Source organism: Asterias rubens, chromosome 2 (assembly GCF_902459465.1).
Source record: "Asterias rubens chromosome 2, eAstRub1.3, whole genome shotgun sequence".
NCBI classification, from domain to species: domain Eukaryota; kingdom Metazoa; phylum Echinodermata; class Asteroidea; order Forcipulatida; family Asteriidae; genus Asterias; species Asterias rubens.
In genome coordinates, this window is record NC_047063.1 from 17,281,315 (window position 1) to 17,305,079 (window position 23,765).

The window sequence follows — 23,765 nt, forward strand, 5'->3', positions numbered from 1 at the left end:
TTTGATGAAACTGCTGGACTTACCCCTTGTCCGTTTTTCAATTTTAGGCCAAAATTTGATGAAACTGCTGGACTTACCCCTTGTCTGTTTGTCAATTTTAGGCCAAAATTTGATGAAACTGCTGGACTTACCCCTTGTCCGTTTTTCAATTTTAGGCCAAAATTTGATGAAACTGCTGGACTTTACCCCTTGTCCATTTTTCAATTTTAGGCCAAAATTTGATGAAACTGCTGGACTTACCCCTTGTCCGTTTTTCAATTTTAGGCCAAAATTTGATGAAACTGCTTGACTTGACCCTTGTTCGTTTTCAATTTAAGGCCAAAATTTGATGAAACTGCTGGACTTACCCCTTGTCCGTTTTTCAATTTTAGGCCAAAATTTGATGAAACTGCTGGACTTACCCCTTGTCTGTTTGTCAATTTTAGGCCAAAATTTGATGAAACTGCTGGACTTACCCCTTGTCCGTTTTTCAATTTTAGGCAAAAATTTGATAAAACTACTGGACTTACCCCGTTTTTTTCACTATTAGGCCCAAGTCGGTTTATCAATTTTAGGCCTAAATCTGATAATACTGTTGTCCCCTTGTGAATTGTTCCAGAACATTGATTGACTGTGGGTTTGGGTAAGGTTTTGTTGCCATTAACAATCCACATGGGAAACTGACTGCCTGATTAGTTAAGAAATTCTGTGTAAAAATAGCTAATTAATGTAGCTTTATGATCAGGAATAAATATGTATTCAGAAATCAATCTGTGGTTTGGTCTCTCATTGTTTTTTGTTTGTTCTTTTGAATATTTGGGGAAAACAACATTTTTGGCAAGTAATGTAATGCATTTGTGAAGAAAATGAGGCAATTAGATTTGTCTTAGTGCATCTTTGTCTTTGTTTCCATAAACCAAGAACATCCCATTACAAACAGTATGTTTATTACTTAGGATTGTTGTTGAACAAAAAAGCTGAGTTACCCTATCAGTTTACTCACAAAAACTAGCCTTGCTAAGAAGACCTGTAATACTGGAATGAATTTATTCTGGTATATCCCTTAATCACACGATATTAAATCTTATTCAATGCAACACTCACAATGTTTGAAAAGATCTTTTAAACCTGACAGAAGTTAGTTCTAGCTCCCTCGTAAGCCGACACAAATGTTCAAATGGATTGTCAAAAGAAATAATTAATGTCAAGTTAACAATCACTCAAGATTAATTAATGTCAAATTAATAATTACCTGAACCAAATGTGACAACATGATCCTTATAATTAGTGTTGACGAAGAAAGATAAAACCATGATATAGCTGTGTCAAGGTTCATTTTTATGGAACTGCCCACCACTTTCGATTCATTGAGTGGCAATTTCTGTCCCGTTAGCCAAACACTTGCATACTGAAAAAAAATATATCTACAATGTACTTCAAATAAGGCAGTGTGTGTTTTTAAGGATGATACCCAAGCACTCAAGATGTTACTTCATACAATGTCTCGTACATCTACACCTTCCTATATTTTAACATTTTCTTAAGTCCACACTTGACATCACTCGAATGTTCCCGAGGAAACAAAGTTCTTGGTCAGAAAGCATTCAGTGTAGCTGGAACAATGATTTGGGACAATCTTCCTTCGTCATTACGGAATCTCTTTAGTTTATCTCTAATTCTTAAAGCTCTTAAGAATCACCTCTATCCACTTTAAGTTCTATTTTATGTGATATGAACTTAAAGGAATAACGCCGTATAAATCTAAAGTGTGACGACAGATTAGCGATTTGATACTATTAAATGAAATTATGTTTCCATTTTTTCGCTGACTAAAATGAGTTTTATGTGTTTTAATCAGATTAGCTACAGGGCCAGTATTCATAAAAACAGCTGCACTATCATCAAAAATGTTATTCGATTAGTGGTCTTCTTTACTATTAAGACTAAAAACTAAACAACCCTCATATGATTGCATTGTAGCTCATCTAAGAGGGGAGGGGGGGGGAAGAAATTTTCTATATCAATGTCTTAAAGAAAGTTACAAAAAAAGCAGAAGAATACATTCTTATATTTACAAGGATAGATATCCAGCACAATAAATCAAAAGTAAACTAAATCAGACTACCGTTCACCAAAATAGTATAAATCGCAAATGAAATAATTGTGTATCAGATTTGAGAACTTGCATATAGTAGGAAACGGCGGCCATATTTAAAAATGGCAGCCTACATGTACCAACAAACTAGATTAAATCCTTAAGCCATCATCAAATGGATGGAAATTGTATTTAGTTCTTTAGTAATTTCTGTGATTCATCCTTATTTATACTTATGATTTCATGATTATTGTGGTGGGTATCTACCCCCATTTCATATGAAACTCTGCCTGAACACGAAAAACTCAACACTCAAGAAAAGAAAAAAAAAGTTAGCAATCAGGATTGCATTGATTTTCTGTTCAATCCTTTGGTTCTGGGCCCAATTTCACGGCTCTGCTTAACCGTCAGCACAGAATCGGCACTTACAGAAGCAGAGAATTATGTGCTTACGGCAAGCGTATTTCACGGGTTGGCTGCGAATTTTGGCTTCTGCGTGTGCATACTCCCCATTACTAGGCATTCTACGCTTACAAGGCTAGTGCAGAAATTCAGCGCTTTAACGTAAGCAAGTATGTTTTTATGCTAACAATTATTTTGAGTGGTAATCGATAGTGTCCAGCGCCTTTAGGAGTTTATTTTGCATTTTGGTTTCAGGCAGAGTTTTCTAAAATTCAGTAGAACGATGCAACGCCCCGTCAAGTCCATTCCCGCCCAGCAATGTGGGTTTTAAGGAAGAGTCCGTCATCATGCAATGGTGTCACATTACCAATTGCGGCGGTTGAACCATTCTACCTCCATCTCTCTCAGTCCGTGGTCACCCCACCATCTTACACCCATAATCAAGCAGTCCGCTAAAAGTATCAAGAGCCTACAACTGCTGGTTCATATTTCACTTAAGTCAAAACAAAAGTTGAAATATAAACCAGGCTTCACTATTTATGCCAAGTATCATGGTAACATTCTATTTAATACCATCATCAACGTTAATCTTGCAAAATATATACCTAAATATCTTGTTGAATTAAGTTCTGATGACTGTGGTTTTAATTAACTTTAGAAAATCATGCATAGAAAAATATGCAACAACATTCAAATTTGTAGTAACATAAATTCTATATGTACAGTACTCCTTCAAATTAAAAGGAGCGTCTCTTCTTTTATAGACAATTTGTTACTCATAATTATTCAACCAGGTCGCGCTTTCCTTATAAACCTACTTTTAATGTTAACGACAAAATAGTGATTAGTAAACGGTGGATACTTGGCATTATTTGAAGACACTACTTTACGGCTCTCTCTTTACTTGTATTTAGTGAGACTACTTTGGGTGTGTTGATGGTAGGGTTTAACCTCAGCAACCTCCAGCTTTGATGCTAACCCCAGATCTCTTCGTGGTCTGTAGGGTGGTGAACACCTGATTTGGGGGGAAAACAAAATTTAGGTTTTAATTAAGACAATATCAATGGGAGACTTTAGGACTGTCCTTTTCTCACTGTTCTTACCAGGGGCCAGTTTTATAGAGCTGCTTAAGCACAACGAAAATAGTTTGCTTATTTTACAAATGTTACTGGCCACAATTCCATGGCATAAACATTGTTTGTGACTGGTATTAAGCTGCTGTTTACTTAGCATAACAATTGTGTGGAGTCTTGGCTGGTAATCTGATTTTACTAAGGAAGAATGCTTTTGCTTAAGCAAGTTTTTGTGCTTAAGCAGCTTTATGGAATTGGCCCAAGTAGTGCACTTGCTCAGACATACACCCGCAATACTGAGCATTTGCTCGCACACTAAGAGCGTAGTGAGCCCTGTCAGACCAGGAATTTAAGCGGGAGGCCACAGAGGGGGTGATCCTTAACAAAATAAAGATGACCTTGCCCTTTCATTCACCTACCATGCTACCCTTCATTTCACCCCGACAAAGAGCAACAGGTTCTAGAAAACATGCCTTGTAAAATCTTTCTGGGGGTTATTGCATTACCCCCCGATTCCAGGGTACTTGGTTGTTTGTACAAACTTAATAATAACAATTATAACGTTGGAGTCTTATATAGCGCACGTATCTACCAAACAAGGTACTCAAGGCGCTGAGTATATACACTCTTTCAGAAAAATAGGTTATTGCAGTGATGAATTCTGAGACCCAATTTAATTTTTAGCATGCAAGAATGGAAGCTGCCAAAAAGGTTTGTTATTATATTCAGCTCGTTGGGAGGTAAGTGCCTAACAAATTCTCTTGGACGACAACATCAAATCCTTGAACTAATTATAAGAATCAGGCACAGAAATTTTGTGAAAAAACACTGATCAGAAAATATCCGCGTTAATGAGACTCAAGTCTTTTCTTACCTCAGACACAGTTGGATGAATGCCAATGGTAGAATCAAAGTGCGCCTTTGTAGCTCCACATTTCATGGCCACTGCGTAACCTTGCATGACTTCTCCAGCATTAGGACCCAAGATGTGAAGTCCAACGACTCTCTCCTGAAATATTCACAAAATTAGTGGATCGATTACTACCAGTCGTTTTTTTTTTCACGTTTTCAAAAAAACAAAAACGCGGAAACGCGGAAGAGTTGCATGCCTGAAATATATAGCGAGTTTTTGGAAGACAGAAGAAGCAAGCTTTAACCTTTGTGCAAGAGGGGTCAATACAAAGGTGTGTTGTGACACGAAGACACAAACTTTCTTACCGAGTCATTCTTATTGCAGATGATCTTTGCATAGCACGATTCTTTGTCCCTGTCAGCCACTGTGTACTCCAGGGGTTGGTACATGGAATGGTAGACCTGCAAAGAACCAAAGTCAAAAAGGATCAATGGCCATTCAGAAATGTCAATGTTGAAAACAACAAAATCTCAAAACTTTTGGTGGGTGGGTCAAAAGAAATAACTAAAAATCACAATTCTTTGATTAAATTCATTAAGTCTACATTTTTGCAACTGTGTTCCAATTAAAGAATTGTGTCAAACAGTATTAGATGAACAGCTTTATCAATTAATGTCTTAACATTTATTTCATTGTTGTCCATTCATCTTACAATACATAGATTAACATTACATTCAGTTACATTGGGACCTGGTCACAGGTGTTATGTAGTATGCCATTATATTTGGAAGGAACTTCAACCATAAATTTAAAGATATAGTTTTCTATCTAAAGCCCCCCCCCAAAAAAAAAAAAAGAAGAAAAAAAGAAACCTTAGTCCTGTCTTTTTGTAAAAAGGAAGGAGGGCCTTTTCTTGTTTTATTTCTTTAAAATGAACGCCCAACAAAATTATTAACACAACTTGGCCTTTTTTTTTCAATAGGCCAGGTTTGTTTTTGTTTTTGTTTGTCTTGGAATGTAAAATTTTGTCGTCCTTTTTTTTCACACAAAAAAGAGAGAGAAAAGGAGGCAGCATCTAAAAGAAAAGCGGACGGGGTCGCTAAAAAATTTGTTTTTGTTGTTTGGCCTTATATTTGATTTGAAATGGTTTATTAAAAACAACGACCATCGCAGCCAATAGGCTGAATTGCAGTCAAATAACAAAGAGATAAAAAATATACACATTTCAAAGAGTCAAAAATGCAACAAAACAATCAAATATTAAAGGCAAACTCTTAAAAAACAAGATTTACAAAAATGATTAAAGACACTAGACACTATTGGTAATTGTCAAAGACCAGTCTTCTCACTTAGTGTATCTCAACAAATGCATAAAATCACAAATCTGTGAAAATTTGAGCTCAACTGGTCATCGGAGTTGCAAGATAATACTGAAAGAAAAAATACCCTTGTCACACAAAGTCTGAGGTCTTAAAATTAAATTCGTTGCAAATTACTCCTTCCTCGAAAACTTTGTCACTTCAGCTAGAGGGAGCCCTTTCTCACAATGTTTCATACTATCAACCTCTCCCCATTACTCGCTACCAAGTAAGGTTTTTGCTAATAATTATTTTGAGTAATTACCAATAGTGTCCACTGCCTTTAAAAAATGATTAATAAGTTTACGAGTCAAGTTTTTTTACGCCATGTACCTCTATATTGCTTTCACCGTACTGTGCGATGGCGTCTTCCTCTGCCAGGCCACAGCTACCGTACTCCAGAGGGGTGAAGACAGTTGTTGGAACATTCACATAGTCGCACTGCATTGTGGGATGAAATAAACAAATTTATGCTTCTTAAATTGACAGGGTGCTTTGATAAAATTTGATAAACAACAACTTGTTAAACAACACTAAATAATAATAATAGTAACAATAATAATACAAGGCCTTTATAATACGCTATACAAAGAACAGAGGGCCTAACAAAGGGAGGGCAACACAAGAACAAAAGCAGAACAAAAACAGACCAACGGCAGGCCAAGAGATAACCCCCCCCCCAAAAAAAAAAAAGAGGAGCAAATTAGGATGGTTGTGGGAAACCAAACCCTCATCATTTGACTCGAGGATTTGATGTCTGTCAATTATCAAATCTTTGATTTGGACGATTGGAGGTCCTTATTCACACCATTTCATGGCATGTCACTGAACGTGCCTTTTTTTATACTCGTAAAGCGTGCATTTCTGGTACTATCCTTTGTGCACCCTTTGATGCTAGACCACTATGCGCTCACCTGCAATCACATGCATCACACACGTTGATGCATATATCGTGCACGCTAAACCACAACATTTGCTCCTGCAGCGGTTCATGACTTCAAGATTGGAAATAGCAGAAAGGCTTACATTATTTTGGAAATTGTGTTGCTTTTTTGCTCCAAATGACGACCACTCACTTGATTGATGTTACATTTGTGCTGTGGAGATTTCATTTTCATTCATTTGAGATGGAATGTTCTATTAAACTTGGGTCTGCCCTGTTGAATGGAACATTCCATCTTTCAATTCATGAAAATATGCACACCATTACACTCAAATATATTAACTGTTTCACTACATCAGAATTACCAACAAAATTTTCATTTGTTGCATAATGCTTATCCTGAAAATCATGTGGAAATCTGGTTGTATAGGATTTGAGGCATTGCATGGTGAGGTATCAATGTATATTTGGTTTGCGGTAACGCTATGTGTGTAATTTGGTTGGTTATCCTGTTATTATCAAAGTAGAAATTTCATGCTAAGCAAATTTTTGTGCTTAGCAGCTCTATGTAATTGGGCCCAGATCTAATCTTTGTTACTGACCTGTTCTGTTTTCCCACCGTACAGTCTTCTAGCCAGTAGTCGACCGGCCTGTATAGCGACAGGAGTCAGCTCCAGATTGCCCTCGATGATGTCACCAACGGCGTAGACATGAGGAATGTTAGTCTGCTCATTCACCACTGGGACCTTCCCATTTCTAACAGATCAACAAAAAAACAAAAAACATTTTATCCTCACATCAACGAAGAGCAATTTCGGGTGTGCACAATGGTTAACTAAAGGTTGATCATTTGCACTTGAACCCAGGCTGGTCGACCATTGGTTGACTACTGTGGTCGACCATTTGGAACGAGCCTCGAGCCCATGGTTTCTTTACTGGTCTCAACAGCATGTTCCATTCTAACACGTGTAAAGCGCAGAGGGGAACCAGTGGCACTATAGCGAAAAGGCGGAAGGTTGACTAGACTTCCATATGAGTCGTTCGAGTGAGTGCGTCACTGCGACTATGCGTTGCTAGTCAGTAGTCAATCACAGGTCGGTTGAATGTGCCCACTTGAACTTGCTCCTACTTGTATATGTGGTCTGAGGTAACACCATGTTAACTCTTTGGTGCATAGATAAATAAACAAAATAAATAAATCAAAAAAACATGTTCAACCGTTACTTAAAATTGTTCAATGGCACCCCCTGTTGAACATCACACCAAACAAAAGTTCAACAATCACTTAAACAACTGAATGAAGACGGTCTATATGGGGTATATGAAATACTTTATAAGAGAAGTCCCCCGGCGGTTTCCATGTCAACTTCTCCTCAAATCCTCTTTGGTTTGTACTTACTTGGAATTTGTCATGACACCAATTTTCTCAAGGCCAATGTTTTTTGTACAGGCGTCACGTCCAACTGCAACAAGAATCTAAAAGTAAAAAAAATTATCCTTTTGAAATACACTTCAATAATGGTTTAAGTATTAGACACAAACAACAATTTAAAGGCACACTCAGCCCAATTTCATGCTGTTTATGCAGTAGAAAAATTGCTAAATGCTAAGCACAGCAAAATTATGCTTACCAGATTGTGGTTACCAGCCAAAATACCACGTTACATGTATCATCTGTGACCGGTCTCCTGCATAATTTATACTTTTTGCAGAAAATTTGTGACCCTTATTTTCTGCTCAAACAACACTAAGGAATTATGGGACCCAGTTCCTGCTCTTCCAGAAATCAGTTTTAAACAATCTTCAATTCTTGCATACAATTGTTGGGTAATATAAGACACAATAAGAACCGCCTTTCTTCATGGTTAGAAACACTCCTCATGCGCTAGTGAAGTAAATGTATCAATGGTGAGAGTCAATACTGAAAAAAGAGGTTGAAACTTGAATCCAGATCTTACAAAATATTTTGATAATCTGAAGTCTTAGATTTCAATAAGATTTTGAAAATGGTATTCTCAGCTCCAGAGAAGCAGACCAAAGAGCAATTTTGTTTTGACCTCAACGAAATAACTGCAGTCAGAACTGAAATAAAAGTCCCAAGGCAAACATAAACATGTCAGAATTCAGATAAAAGTCTAACATTTCACATTTCCCTGATTTATCCATTACTCAAGAGTGACTCTGATAAAAATGGTATTGTACCCTGACTTACCGTGTTGCATTCAATGACCTGCTCTTCTCCTCCGTCAGTGGGTTCATAGGTCACTCGGAATAGACCAGGCGTACCCTCAAGGATCTTCTCAACCTGCCAACAGTGACACAATCAATCAATCAATCAATCAATCAATCAATCAATCAATCAATCAATCAATCAATTAATCAATTAATCAATCAATCACTGGACTAGTCATCGATAGTGCCAACAAATGTCTGCTTTTAGGGGTTATTTAGAATAATTAATTTTCAAAAACTTCAATCTCTTTTCAAAATTGTCGGCGGGTGGGTCATAAAAAACAACCTGAAAAATAAAAACCACTTTTCTTTTCATCTTTTCAAATAAAAGAAGTACTGTCAGTGCAGTGCCATTGTTAGCAGTCAACCTTGCTTCGATAGCTGGCCTCTGCATCCAATAGGGAGATGGCCAGGGTTTTCTCTTTTTTTCTCCACCAAAATGTTGCTTGCAGGAAGCCAGAAAAAGCCATAGAAAACTCCTGGCCTGGGAGATTATTTGGTAAAAATACCAGCTTCATTTGAGGAATTACTTTGTTCTGCAGTGTTTTGACGAGGAGCACCTCCGTTGGAAAATCTTAAAGGCTATGAGAAGGTATTCTGTCACCCGGAAATGTACAAAAGCAATACAAATTTAAGCATATATGCTGAAATTTATTCCCTGCATGTTGGCTAGAATGTTAATTACACTCGATACTAACTTTGAAATTTCTTTACATTTTATTGTTAAATTATGTGGCATCCATCTTTTCATAGTTATAATCATTGTTATTTATTTCAACAAGAAAAATAAATGTGCACTGAATTGAATGAACTATTGAAGGGGGCACAAAGGACAAGACCAGGGCAACTGGTCTCTCCCATGCCCCGAGCATTACCTTCTTAGGTACAGCTTTCCTGATGAAGTTAACACCATGCTGTTCCATGTGCTCCCCAGCTCTGTCAGCCATCTCCTGATCGAACCCTCTCAGTAAAATGGAACGGACCATGACTGTTACGTCCAATCCCATCCCACGAAGGAAGCCGGCACACTCTAAGGACACGTAAGACGCCCCTATGCACAGCGTTTTGTTAGGGCAGTAAGGCAGCGAGAAAAGATCATCACTGGCAAATGAAAATACAAATGTACCAGGTTAGTAAGGCACCTTTGCTTGAGGGATTGCATACTTACATTACTAAGAATTCTTTCCTTACACAGGCTTCTGAAAGCCCACTTGTTTCAGGAGGCCTACCATCAATGACTTTTGATTTAGGTGCTATACAAATTTCGTTTGATTGATTGATTGATTCTTTGCCCTTAACCTTTTCAGTGACTATTTAGGATGACAAGGGCCAAATTTCATGGCTCTGCTTCAAGCCAAATGCTGTGCGCTCGGATCACCATCTCCACTTGGCAAGCACCAAATTTCTGTGCTAGTTGAAGGAACATCACAGAATTGGTAAGAAACAAAAATTGTGAAGATCACAGATTTACATCAAACTTACACGGTCTAATCATGATGATAGTAAAAACATCCCTTGAAATATTTCTGTCTGAAATTTCATACTTGATGAGAAATAAATAATATAATTGTGTAATGCAATTTTTAACTTTTTTTTTTTTTTTTACCGTTGTGTATTTTTAAAACCATATTGCTATCTTTGCTCATGTTTTTTATCCTGCATTAAAATGTTTTTTCTTGGCTGTACAGCGCTTTGAAACAGTGTTAAAGCACTTTATAAATGCATTTAAGTCAAGTTAAGTTGAGTTCGGAGTTATCGCTCAGTGAGCGTTTTATTCATTTTTGTTTTGGCATCGGTGCAAAGCAGAATTTGTAATCGGTTTTTCACTATTCTCTCGTGACCCAGATGGCGGATCAATCTCAAACTTCTACAGGTTTTGTCAGTTTATGTATATGGTGGAGTACATAAAGTGCTTACACTGCCAGCAAGTTTTTTTGCTAGCAATGTTCCTTTAAGGAAGCGTAGATTGCCTAGTAACATTGAGTACCAACACGTACAAGCCAAAATATTATAATTCAGGAGTGATTGACGCGATTGAAGTACTCTTTAATTGGAAATGCCTACCTTTACGGGCAAACCATATTTATTTTGTTTCCAGGGACCAGGTTCCACATTTCAATGTGGTCGAGGAAACAACCGAGAAAAAGTGGAGAGTTGTTTTCATAAGGAAGTGACTGCTGTTTTTTTTTATACGAAACGCCAAAAGGTTCCACTTCCTGTCATAGATGAGAGGACAACATTCTCTGTCCCGATCTATTGTGTTTTATGAGTTTGGATGAAAATTATGTTGTAAAACATGCAGCTCCAATTTTATCATATTTTATTTTGAAAGAACATGGAAACCCCTCTGTTGCAGTATCCCTTTTGTTGATACACCTCAACTCTCTGGTTTCTTATTATATGTTGTCTTGTTTGTTACAGCTTGTTCATGTGTAATCATTCAATGCTCGCATTCGGTACAAAGTCCTCCTCACGTTCAATGCTGTCCATGGTCTTTCCCCTCATGATATTTCCCCCCAAGAACATTTGAAGGCCAACAGAAAAACCCTGGGAAATCACACGCCTGGCACGCAGGCAGGGCTCAATTTCAAAAAGCTGTTGAGCAGAAAATTCTGCTTTGCAAATTTCCTTGCCAGGCAAGAAATGAGCAGGGTACCAGTCACAGCAATGGAATCGATTGTTGAAATGTTTTTATCCGAATAAATTCAATCAATCAATCAATCAATCATGTAAATGTATGGTTTTTTGCCTGGTAACCTATTTTTACTAAGCAAGAGTTTTTCTGTGCTTAGCAAGTTTTTTATGCTTACAGGCCTTAAAAATTGGGCCATGGCCTGTACACGCTATGACAACTCTCAGCCAATGATAAGTCCTCATTGACGTCATCAAGAGTTATTCTGTGCTTAGCAAGTTTTTTTTGTGCTTACAGTCTTTATATAGCATTGGGCCCTGGCCTGTACACGCCGCGTACATCTCTCAGCCAATGATAAGTCCTCATTGATGTCAGTGAGGGCGGTATTTGGTTTTGTGGCGTCTATTCTTACCTTGTGACAGCGTATTCCTTGAGTCCTGGGATATCAGGATACCGTGGTCTCATGCCAGTGGCCAGAACGAACCGCTCGGACTTCAACACTTTCTCTTTCCCTCGTTTGTTCACGGTCTGTTTTCAATGAGAGAAAAAATCAAGTCATTAGAATTCTTGCTACTACCAATCCAGTACAAGTTGGTGTTGTTCTGCCCTTTTTTTTTTTGATTTTTTTGTTGTTGATGATCGTACCAAAAAGGGAACTTGTCAAAGCTCCCATAAGGTGATATAAGCTCAGAGCTGGCCCAATCTATCTCATATAAACATTGGTTCAATATCTATGATTATAAATTGCACAAATCAAATGAAATTTGTTTTGAACTCATAAAGCTGTTATCATATATAAGATATACTCAATGTGTATTTTCTATACTTTCTATAAATGGATACGTATTTGTTTGTACTTGTTTACTGAAATAGGTCCGGTTTGGATAGAAAACTAAGGCCCTCTACCCTACTCATTAAATATACAAATCAAAGGAACTTATGATTTCATTTGTCTGGAAAAATAATATTAGTAATAGCTAAGTTAGTCTGACAGATATAATAAGGAAAATGAGTAAAACAAGTCACAAAAATGATTTTTCGTCTCAGGAGATGAAAATTATTTTACCATGTAAAACGTATTCTCGTAACATTGTTTCACTCATTTCTCAAAAACTACAGCACCTCAGCAAGTAATATTTTAAGGGAAGCTTTCTACCATCATTATCTTTAAACGGAGAATTTTGATGTAAATCTTTGGACGTTGTGTTTTGTGTTACAAAAAGTACCAAATCCTTTAAAAGCCAATATTGAGCAAATGTAATAAAAACAAACTTTTACTTTGTGTGACGTCCAAAAAGCTATTTGAAACAGGCACATTAGCTTTACCCATTATCATAATTGCCAACTATTGACAAATATTATTGATGTCTACATTATCCAAACCTTTTACGGAAAAGGTCAACCAGTCGTCTGTTATTAATGTTAACGAAAATCAATGACTGTGGTTCGGGTAATTTATTTCGCAAAACATTTCAATCTTAGAAACGATTCATGCATAAAGCGTTTCTCAGATTTCTCAGGGTCAGTGTCCGTTTGCAAATGGTGTGGGCAGAGATGCCGTTAGTATACCCACTGCCACTCCACTTAACATGGGTTTTGTGTATGTTAAAAATACTGTGACAATTTGTTTGCTGTTTTTTTTTTTCAACAAATAGAGACTACTTAGTCAGCTGAAAATTTCACATGTGACATTATATATTTATTGATAATTTTGCATTGCGTTGACAAAAACCAATCTATGACCCCACCTTAAACTCTCTGTAAAATCTTCAGATATTGTTCAAACCGGATTTACAGATGTAGGCAGTGGACAAAGTGCCTAAGACCAGTATTCTTATTTGGTGTATCCCAACATATGATGCATAAAATAACAACTCTGTGAACATTTTTACTCAATTGGTCATTGAACTTGCAAGAGAATAATCAAAGAAAAAACACGCTTGTTGCACAAATTTGTGAGTTTTCAGATGCCTAAAAAAAATATTAAAAGACTTCTGGCCTCAAACCCTTTAAATATTTAAGTGAGAAATAACCTCTTTCTCAAAAACAATGTGACTTCAGGGGGAGCCATTTCCCACAATGTTTGATACTATCAAAAGCTCTCCGTTGCTTGCTACCAAGTAAGTTTTTACGCTGACAATTATTTTGAGTAATTACCAACAGTGTCCAGTACCTTTAATTAGGCTGAAGCTTTATATTATCATAATGTTTAATTTACGATAGTTTCCCTTCCTAATCTTGGATAAATAATGAGGAAAATACATACTGATTAGTGATAGTATTTAAATGTGTAAACAGCATTTCAAAAAGAGAAAGCTTAAAAAAAATCTACATATAAATAGAGTTGTGGTGAACTAAAAATGCAAAATTACTTTTCTCAGAAAAAAAAAACCCAATGAATTATTAAAAAAAAATCAGTATTTGTCTTTAAACAACTTTGTTTGCTTTGCTAGAATTGTTCGTTATGAAACGAATTTGAAAAACAACTCATGCATAATGGCTAATATGGTGACTTAAAGGGATTGGATTGAGAACAGGCGCAGGCAAGGGATCTGATCCTCAAAAGAGCAAGGCCATTTTCATTTTGCCACCGGGGAAACCCTTTAGAGAAATCTTATTACATTGTATCATTAGAGGTCTAGAGCATCCATGTTTCATGCCTGGAATTTCATCTTAGAAAGGGCAAGGCCATTCTCATCCTGCAAAGGGCACTTCCATTTGGAAAATCAAAATTCCAAAGGGAAAAACTTTTGAAGGGGCACCAAGGCCAAGACCAGGGGGCAATGGAGGCCATTGCCTGCGTTTAATTCCACGCCTGATGTTTATTCCTCACCAGAAATTGATTACATTCAATTTGAAAGCTGATCAAGTAAACAGTAGCCTACAGAGTCATGACCAAACGGTTAAGAGCCCAAGCAGACCTCGAACTCTGGGCCTAATTTCATGAAGCTGTTAAGCAGAAAATACTGACTGGACAAACATCTTTGCATGCGGCACCAGCAGCAACAATGCAAACTCAATGAAATTTTGGCTGGTTTCTGCCAAGCGATACTATTCGGTGCTTTAGCAAACTTTTGTGCTTACAGGCTTACCCATACCCTCGCAGGTACCCATTTATACCCTCGCAGGTACCCATTTATACCCTCGCAGGTACCCATTTATACCCTCGCAGGTACCCATTTATACCCTCGCAGGTACCCATTTAAACCCCTCGCAGGTACCCATTTATACCCTCGCAGGTACCCATTTATACCCTCGCAGGTACCCATTTATACCCTCGCAGGTACCCATTTATACCCTCGCAGGTACCCATTTATACCCTCGCAGGTACCCATTTAAACCCCTCGCAGGTACCCATTTATACCCTCGCAGGTACCCATTTATACCCTCGCAGGTACCCATTTATACCCTCGCAGGTACCCATTTATACCCTCGCAGGTACCCATTTATACCCTCGCAGGTACCCTATTATACCCTCGCAGGTACCCATTTATACACCTGGGTGAAGTGAATATTTTCTGCAAACAAATCTTACAAAAGTTGTCTCAACACATTACCTTAACTGTGTGCTCATCAATGAACTCTGCATATCCATTGACGTAGGTGACATCCTGGTCTCTCAGAGCCACCTTATAGCCCCAGTTCAATGACCCGATGTGATTCTGCACTGCATCCCTCAATTCACCCCATTCATGCGTAGCTAAAAGAAAAAGAAACAAAAATACAACAAATACATCATTAAAACACCTTGTGTTTTTTTTTTTTTTTACAGCTATACAGTGATAATACTATAGTGCCACCATCTTTTAGAACCTGCTACCTCAAGATTGACTAAACTATACAGCGATAATACTACAGTGCCACCATCTTTTAGAACCTGCTACCTCAAGATTGACACGCCTCCGCTCTACCAACTAAACTATACAGCGATAATACTGTAGTGCCACCATCTTTTAGAACCTGCTACCTCAAGATTGACTAAACTATACAGCGATAATACTACAGTGCCACCATCTTTTAGAACCTGCTACCTCAAGATTGACACGCCTCCGCTCTACCAACTAAACTATACAGCGATAATACTGTAGTGCCACCACCTTTTAGGCCCTTAAAATATTCTAGGTTACTGTACTTCTAGGCCCTGAAAATTTTTCCCATTTGCCGATAGGTGTAGGGCCAATTCTTTCAAGATTGATGCTCAGATGTTTTAAAATTTACGTAAGAGTAGGAGTGAGTTTATTTGAAGAAAGAATGGCTCTTAAATTTAGTTGGTAACATGGTTACATACATTTGTACGATATAAAAGTATTGTACAATTTCTCACTTTACAAGAGACACAATTTAATGCATTTAAATTTATTGATTTTATTATAAATTACTTTTTACAGGAATTGACCTTGAAGCATTTGTGATGCTCATGTTGAAAAAAAACCAATCATGTGAACGTGAAGGTCAACTTCCAGAATGGCCTCTGCAGAGTCTTAAATGCAATAGTAAACAAAATAAAAACAATCCAATCTCTCATTCAAACATTATTAGATTAGATTCTAATTAGATTAGAAATAATTTGTTATAAGCCACAAGGAAAACTGACTGGGTAATTTTTTTTTTTTTTTTTTTTTTCAATTCAATTCAATTCAACAACATTTGTTTCCATTTCACATGTCCCAGCATTTTTATTGTTTCATTTATTTATTTTAGGGAGGGGTGACACAAGAGCAGTTGGAATTATTTTCAAAAAGGAAGACCCAATTCAAGCCATTTTTTTGTGTGCGCACGATTTTTTACAATTTTGTGTGGACTTTTTCTTCTTTTTTGGTTTTTGGGGGGACTTATTATAATTTGTATCAGCGGGGTAGTTACAGGCCTGCTTGTTTTTATAACACACAAAAAAAGAATGGGAGAAAGAAATTTTACAACATAGGCCCCACAGCCAGATATTTAATACCACTTTCTCACTGGACTAGTAATTTGATTTTACACGTCAACAATAATCCTAAGTTCGTTTTATTGATAATCAACCGCATGTCCCAATTGTTCATGGCATACACGCTTTTAGTTAAATTCAATTATCATGTTTTAGTGCCAATGACCCTGAAGTCACCTGATCCGTGTATTTATAGAAACAAACACTTTGTCCTGGACAAACGGCGGACAATCTGAAAATACCACTCCCCTTTTTATCATTTTCATGACTCAGCTGATTTTTTTGCCTGTGCAATCTAATCTTTCCCCTGTAGAAAAGAAAATAAATTTCCAATATTATTATAAAATGGCTCCTTCTATAGATCTGCCTTTTTCAAGATGTCTCTTTGTGATTTAATTTGGTTTGCGGTAACACCATCTTCTTGCCAGGTAGATTATGTTCTTTAGAGAACTATCTTGCTTTATATTCTACTACCGCAGAGTTGATTTTAACAATCCGAGAGACTTCTCAGTTCTGAAAAGAACTGTCCTGCTTTGTGATTTGTTTTATTTTTCTCCATTGATCATGTTAACGTTTTTTTTTTAGAGGCGGAAGAGACGTGTAAGATTCACGATGTCACTCAAGACGCACCCTTTCAACTTATTAATAGCTCCTTCCGTAACAACATGCACTTCTGTCTATTTTAAGCTATTTATTTTTCAAATGCCGGAACTCTTCAGAAATCCTTGTCTAAGGCCACACTATCATCTTTCTCGTATCTAGGGTTTTAGGGGGGCTTTTTTTCAAAGAGAAGGCTTGTTATGAAATTAGGCCCTGTTGTAGGCCTAAGTATATATAACTGCGACTGACTAAGCTTAGGCGATATAGATTTATTTTATTCACGATATATCGCCGACAATATATTGCGATATTCGATATAATCGCGATTAATTAAATTTGACATCATCAGTCTTTAAACTCCAAGTGAAAGTTGTAGAAGAGACAGTCATAGCATATTATAGAGGTGTTCTAATGACCTATTCTTCTGGTTTTACTCCAAACCTATGGGGTGCAAGATGTCTCAGCTAGGAAATACGTCGCAATATTGCGATACTTAATCGATATCGCGATATATCGCAATATATCGATATTTCGATTAAAACCAAATCGATCCGATATTGAAATCATTTCCAAATTAGTATCGCCCAAGCTTACGACTGACTCGCACAATGCTGGGATCGAGGGTGTGCGAACCTTCCCTGTAACTGCATCGCGCTCCGACTGCACCACGCTTAACAATTACCGCCTTAACTTCAAGACTAAAGTATGTACAACTTGTGTGCAGATGTGAGGGAAAAAAATCGTGAAAAACTAATGACACTTCTTGACGAAGAATGAACACCCCTGGTACACAAATAAAACCCTGCGACCTGTCTACAATGTAATCCCACCCAAACCCTAACCCCACCCCCCATAGTCGACGCTTGGCTACATTGCTGACATTTTGTAAACAAAAACCACATTATACAATGTGTAGGCCAGACAGGGTTTAGGCATAGATGTTTGAAAAAGGAAAATGTAGATTGTGTTTATTCCCTGTCTACAATATAATCTCCCCCAAACCCTAACCCCACCCCCCATAATGGACGCTTGGCTGGTTGCCACAGCAACAGTGAATAGAAGTCAACATGACTCTTTGGATACATTGTTGACATTTTGTAAACAAGAATCACATTATACAATGTGTAGGCCAGACAGGGTTTATGCATAGATGTTTGAAAAAGGAAAATGTAGATTGTGTTTATTGTATGAATAGGCTATATCCATTAAATATTAAAGGGGCCGTTTGGTCTGTTCAGCCACTTTGATAATGACCTTCTGTCGCTATTGACTTTCCCTGCCAGGGTTCTTGTCTTTTGTTTTGTCTCTAGTGCTTTGTGTTCCAACCCCACTGGAGGTGTTTCCTACACAATCCTTGTATCTGCCCGCGGCCAGGCCAGGTTTCTCAGTAATTTGCTTAGTGTTTTTACACCTTTGTATTCTTATTACAACCATTGTAGTGCTTACATTCTTGCAAATCTTTGATGTGAAATTTTTTAATGTTTTTTTTTTCTTCATGTTTGATGGCAAATAAAATGAAATTAAATGAAATGAGAGTTCATAATTCAATGTACAGCCACAGGCCTACTTTGATCATGATGACACAGCCTCTTTAAAAATTAAGGGAATATTTGGCTCAATCCCTTTACCCATGGCCACGACCCTGCAAGGTTTTCAAACAGCCATTTCAGACCAATTCACTAATTTATTGCCATTCAAAAATTCCCTTTTTTGGTGAAAAAGCGCGGTAATGAAGGAAAATCGGTAAAACTTGTCTGTTTTTTCGGCCTAAATTTTCTCAATTCTAAACCAAACAAATTATAACAGACCAAATTAACCTATTGATTTCTATGTTGTTTTTTACCAAAATTGCACAGTCATCTTCCATGCAATAAACTAATAACACAGAGTAACACCCACGATAATGCATTAAAATTAATCTCTACTACATGCATAATTTTACTGATTGTCATTTGCTGTAACTTTTTATGGATTTTTGCTGAAATTTACACATTTGATTGTTTTCGGATGGATTAATTTTCATAATTTTAATTTTCTTACTGGAATTTGTTATGCGCTCTCGAACAGGCTGGTCCTGGAGAGGGCGCAATGTAAGTTCAATAAATTATTATTAATATAATTTACATTGATAGATGGAGTTTGGCAGCTCTGTCATTTGTTACTCACGGTCAATTTCTTTAATATTCACCAAAGCTTCTCCAAGTGCTATCATAACCTATCAAGCATACACTATTTTATGTAGACGGCTTAATTATACCATTGCTTTTTAGACATGCTACTACCAGCAGCATGTAATTCCATCCCCCCCCCCCCATTGAACATACAGAAAGGTAAATGGCTCGTTAATAATTCATCGGGTAAAAGAGATAGAAACTTACAAAGCAAGGTGTGAGGTTGTTTAAGGGTATGGGTACTTTTTTCTATTCACAAAACACAACGTCCACAGATTTACGTTAAATTTACACGAGATGAAGATAATGATAGTGGAAGGCTTCCCTTAAAATATTTCTTGCTGAGGTGCTGTAGTTTTTGAGAAACGAGTAAAACAATGTCAGTTTTAGTATGTAAAAACATATTTATCAGTTATGGTTTGTTATGGTATGGTATAATACCATAACTGGTTAATACGGGTTTACATGCTAAAATTTTAGTCTCTCTGCAGAGATGCAAATTATTTTCTGGCTTGTTTTTACTCATATCTCAAAAAACTAAAGCACCTCAGTAAGTAATTTTTCAAGGGAAGCTTTCTACTATCATTATCTTCAAACCATGTAAGTTTAACGTAAATCTGTGGACATTTTGTTTTGTGTTACAAAAAGTACCCAAATCCTTTAACGGCACTGGACACATTTTGATATTTTCAAAGACCAGTATTCTCTCTTGGTTGTGTCACAACAAATGCATAAAAATAACAAGTATGTGTGCATTGAAGTTGCAAGAAAATTATGAACGAAAATTAATAAAAGCCTTCAGTTGTAGTCTTTTAAAATATTTTAGTGAGAAAATACATCTTTCTCAAAAACTACATTACTTCAGAGGAAACTGTTTCTCAAAATGTTTTATACTATCAACAGCTTTCCGTTGCTCATCACCAAGTCAGTTTTTATGCTGATAATATTTTAGAATGAGAGAAATTTTTGAAACATTACAAAATTAAGAATTGTTGTTTATAGTTAGGTCATTGTATTGCTTATATTGATAATGCTGTACTTGGCATGCCCCCGCAAAAACCTCAGGTGTTGTCATACCTCGGTAACAAACTGTGATTGATTGGTTTGATTAAGTTTGATAATTTGATTAAGTTTGATTGGTCGAGAACCAATCCTGTGACGTGCAACAAAAACGCATGTTACATGGCTCGGGTAGCATAAAAAGTAATGTACACCGGTGTACATCACCTTGATCGTTCCCAGTGTTGGTTAATTTCCAGCGCTGTGTACGAAACACCCGCGGGTTTGAGGGAACAGTCAGGAATTGTTTCTTATTCGTCTGCTTATTAAACAATGAATACTCCGTCGTAATAATATTTGAAGATAACAACAGAACTTCGAGAAGAGGAATATTATTGTTACCAAGGTATAACAAAACAATTGTTGCACGCTGTGATTGGGGTCCATGGGTTTTTGTATACCCTCGGGGTCCCTCGAGCGTACAAAACGCCCGACACAGCGTGCAACAATTGTATAATGTTGCCAGGCACTTTACATAAAAAATGGTTTCTAGAATATGGTGACAGAGTTACTACTATAATTTGTTAATGACTATCAAGCCGAGACCAGTAAGCTTTTAATTTCACTAGTCTGTAAGGGCCCCCCCCCCCCCTGCAAGGCTTTTCTCTACCAAACTAGGGATGTTTGTCAACACTGAAGTAGCTAGCTATGACCACTTGGAGATAATTTTGACTGGTTTAATTAGCATTTGGCTAGCAAACCATTGTTTGACAATTTGAAGGATATGGGCTGGCCTTCATAAACATAGGGTGTAGGTATTTATTAACCCTTATTTTTATCCTTTTTTATTTTACTATTTAACAGGAATGTTGATTTTCTGCTGGTAAACAAATCAAAAATCAGATTAAAGGCACTGGACACCTTTGGTAATTGGTCATTGTAGTTGAAAGAGAATCATGAAGAGAAAAAAACTGCCCTTGATGAAGAACAAATTACGTACTTTCAGATGCAAAATTTAAAAAAAATTAATAAAAGGCTTCAGGCCATAGTCTTATTAATTGAGTGAGAAATTACTTCTTTCTCAAAAACTATTTACATCAGAGGGAGCCGTTTCTCACACTGTTTTATACTATCAACAGTAAGTTTTTATGCTAAAAGTTATTTTGAGTAATTACAAATAGTGTCGAGTGTTAAAGGGAAGGTACACTATTGGTTATTGTCAAAGACCAGTGTTCTCAACGCATTAAATAACAAACCTGTGAAAAGTTTGAGCTCAATTGGTCATCGGAGTTGGGAGAAAATGATGAACGAAAAAACAACCTTGTTGGACGAATTGGAGTGCTTTCAGATAGGAATAAAAGACTTCTAGCTAGAAGTCTTTTAACATTTTAGTGAGAAATTACATGTACCTCTTTCTCAAAAACTACAGTACTTCTGCAGGAGTCGTTTCCCACAATGTTTTATACTATCAACAGCTCTCCAATGCTAGTTACCAAGTCAGTTTTGAGTAATTACCAAATGTGTACCTTCCCTTTAAAGGCAATGGACACTATTGTTAATTACTCAAAATATTTATTAGCATAAAACTTTCTTGGTGACAAGTAATGGGGAGAGGTTGATGGTATAAAACATTGTGAGAAACGGCTCCCTCTGAAGTGCCATAGTTTTCGAGAAATAAGAAATTTTCCACGAATTTGATTTCGAGACCTCAGGTTTAGAACTTGAGGTCTCGAAATCAACCATCTAAACGCACACAACTTCGTGTGACAAGGGTGTTTATTTCTTTCATTATTATCTCGCAAGTGCGATGACCGATTGAGCTCAAATTTTCACAGGTTTGTTATTTTATGCATATGTTGAGATACACCAACTGTGAAGGCTAGTCTTTGACAATTACCAATAGTGTCCACTGTCTTTAAGGACGAATATCAAGCCAGGTACCGACCATAGACTTTTTAATATTGCAAAAGGAAAAAGGTCTATCTGCGAATAAAGCGTGTCCTCCAAACGTAATTTTGACTTCTAAATTGAAAGTGCACCTGTTCATCTCCATACAATTATCGTATAGTTGTACTTGATTTCCTTTTACAAACAAGCAAGTGCCTCGTACCTATCACCTTGGCAGACACTGCAGCTGCCTCTCAAGGCTGGACAGAGACTCTCTATTAGTCTTCAGGTTGGTTTTGTTTAAAGGCACTGGACATTATTGGTCATTACTTAAAATAATTATCAGCATGAAACCTTACTTGGTAATGAGTAATGGAAAGCTGTTGATAGTATAAAACATTGTGAGAAACGGCTCCCTCTGAAGTGACGTAGTTTCGATAAAGAAGTAATTTTTCATGAATTTGATTTCAAGACATCAGAATTAGATTTTGAGGTCTCGAAATCAAGCATCTGAAAGTACACAACTTAGTGTGACAAGGGTGTTTTTTCCTTTCATTATTGTCTTGCCTTAACTTTGATGACCAATTGAGCTCAATGTTACGGAGGTTTGATATTTTATGCATATGTCGAGATACACCAAGTGAGAAGACTGGTGACAATTACCAAAGGTGTCCAGTGTCTTTAATTGAACTAAGACCCTGAAGCCAGCTGCTCGTTGACTTAAAACAAAAAATTAGGATGAAGTAAATGGAATTTAGAAGGGGAAGAAGCAACCTTTTTAAAATGTTATTAAAATGTTGTTGCCCTTATCAGGGAAAATACGGTGCATTGTGGCACATCACCCCACTCTATGCCACAGCTTCTACAGTGCCCAGCCCTTGAGGAGCAGTGCTGTCTTGAAGACCTGATGGCAGCAAACAAGCACACATCACCCCACTCTATGCCACACCTTCTACGATGCCCAGCCCTTGAGAGGCAGTGCTGCCATGAAGACCCGATGGCAGCAAACAATAAGACTGTGAGATGCACCCAATCCTGGCCCAAACATTTGAAGAGCAAATGATGGACTCGAAAGAAGAATCTATCTGCACAGGCCACACCATCCATTACACATGACAGTACAAAGCGACCTCATTCTAGATACCTAAGTATCATTGCGCAAAGTTTGTTTATTGTTAGATTTATCCTCAAAATGAAATTACAATCTCCACTTGGATGACACACAAAATAATCAATGGATATTTTGCACTAAAGCTTATTTTCATACACTGACAGATCCATTCAACACAGCTTTGCCCTTCAAATTTGAACATTCCATTTTTCAACTCCACTAAAAATGGTTCTAGTGTGAAATTCATAGTCAGTAAGCTTTCACACTAAAATCAAACAATATTTTTCACCCTTACCAATCTAAAAATTTGCATCCTTACCTGTAAAATAACTTTAAGTTCAGTAATGTATGTTTTTAAATTCCCTATCATTCTGCCATCTCAGAGAGAAAACTACACAGGGGGCTATGAATGCGCAGCGCACAGGTTGAGCCAATGAGCAGCCTCCTTTTGATCCAAGGGGAGGGTGTCCTACCTAAAGACACTGGACACTATTGTTAATTGTCAAAGACCAGTTTTCTGTACGCGAGTACTGAAACAGGCAAATAAAAAAATATATAATTTT

At 37.1% G+C, this 23,765-nt stretch overlaps 1 protein-coding gene across 1 annotated transcript in view; it reads right to left on the reverse strand.

Annotated features, from left to right (window-relative positions):
• Positions 1–2,650: 2,650 nt before the first annotated feature.
• Positions 2,651–23,765, reverse strand: part of LOC117306919 (thioredoxin reductase 1, cytoplasmic-like) — a 40,663-nt gene continuing 19,548 nt past the window's right edge. The window contains exons 7-16 of the mRNA XM_033791496.1: positions 15,065–15,207; positions 11,920–12,035; positions 9,751–9,976; positions 8,856–8,948; positions 8,043–8,119; positions 7,246–7,399; positions 6,094–6,201; positions 4,768–4,863; positions 4,424–4,558; positions 2,651–3,491 (exon numbers count right to left, since the gene is read on the reverse strand). Coding sequence (XP_033647387.1) covers positions 3,429–3,491; positions 4,424–4,558; positions 4,768–4,863; positions 6,094–6,201; positions 7,246–7,399; positions 8,043–8,119; positions 8,856–8,948; positions 9,751–9,976; positions 11,920–12,035; positions 15,065–15,207 — 1,211 coding nt within the window. The 3' untranslated portion in view covers positions 2,651–3,428. The remainder of the gene's footprint in view (positions 3,492–4,423; positions 4,559–4,767; positions 4,864–6,093; positions 6,202–7,245; positions 7,400–8,042; positions 8,120–8,855; positions 8,949–9,750; positions 9,977–11,919; positions 12,036–15,064; positions 15,208–23,765) is intronic.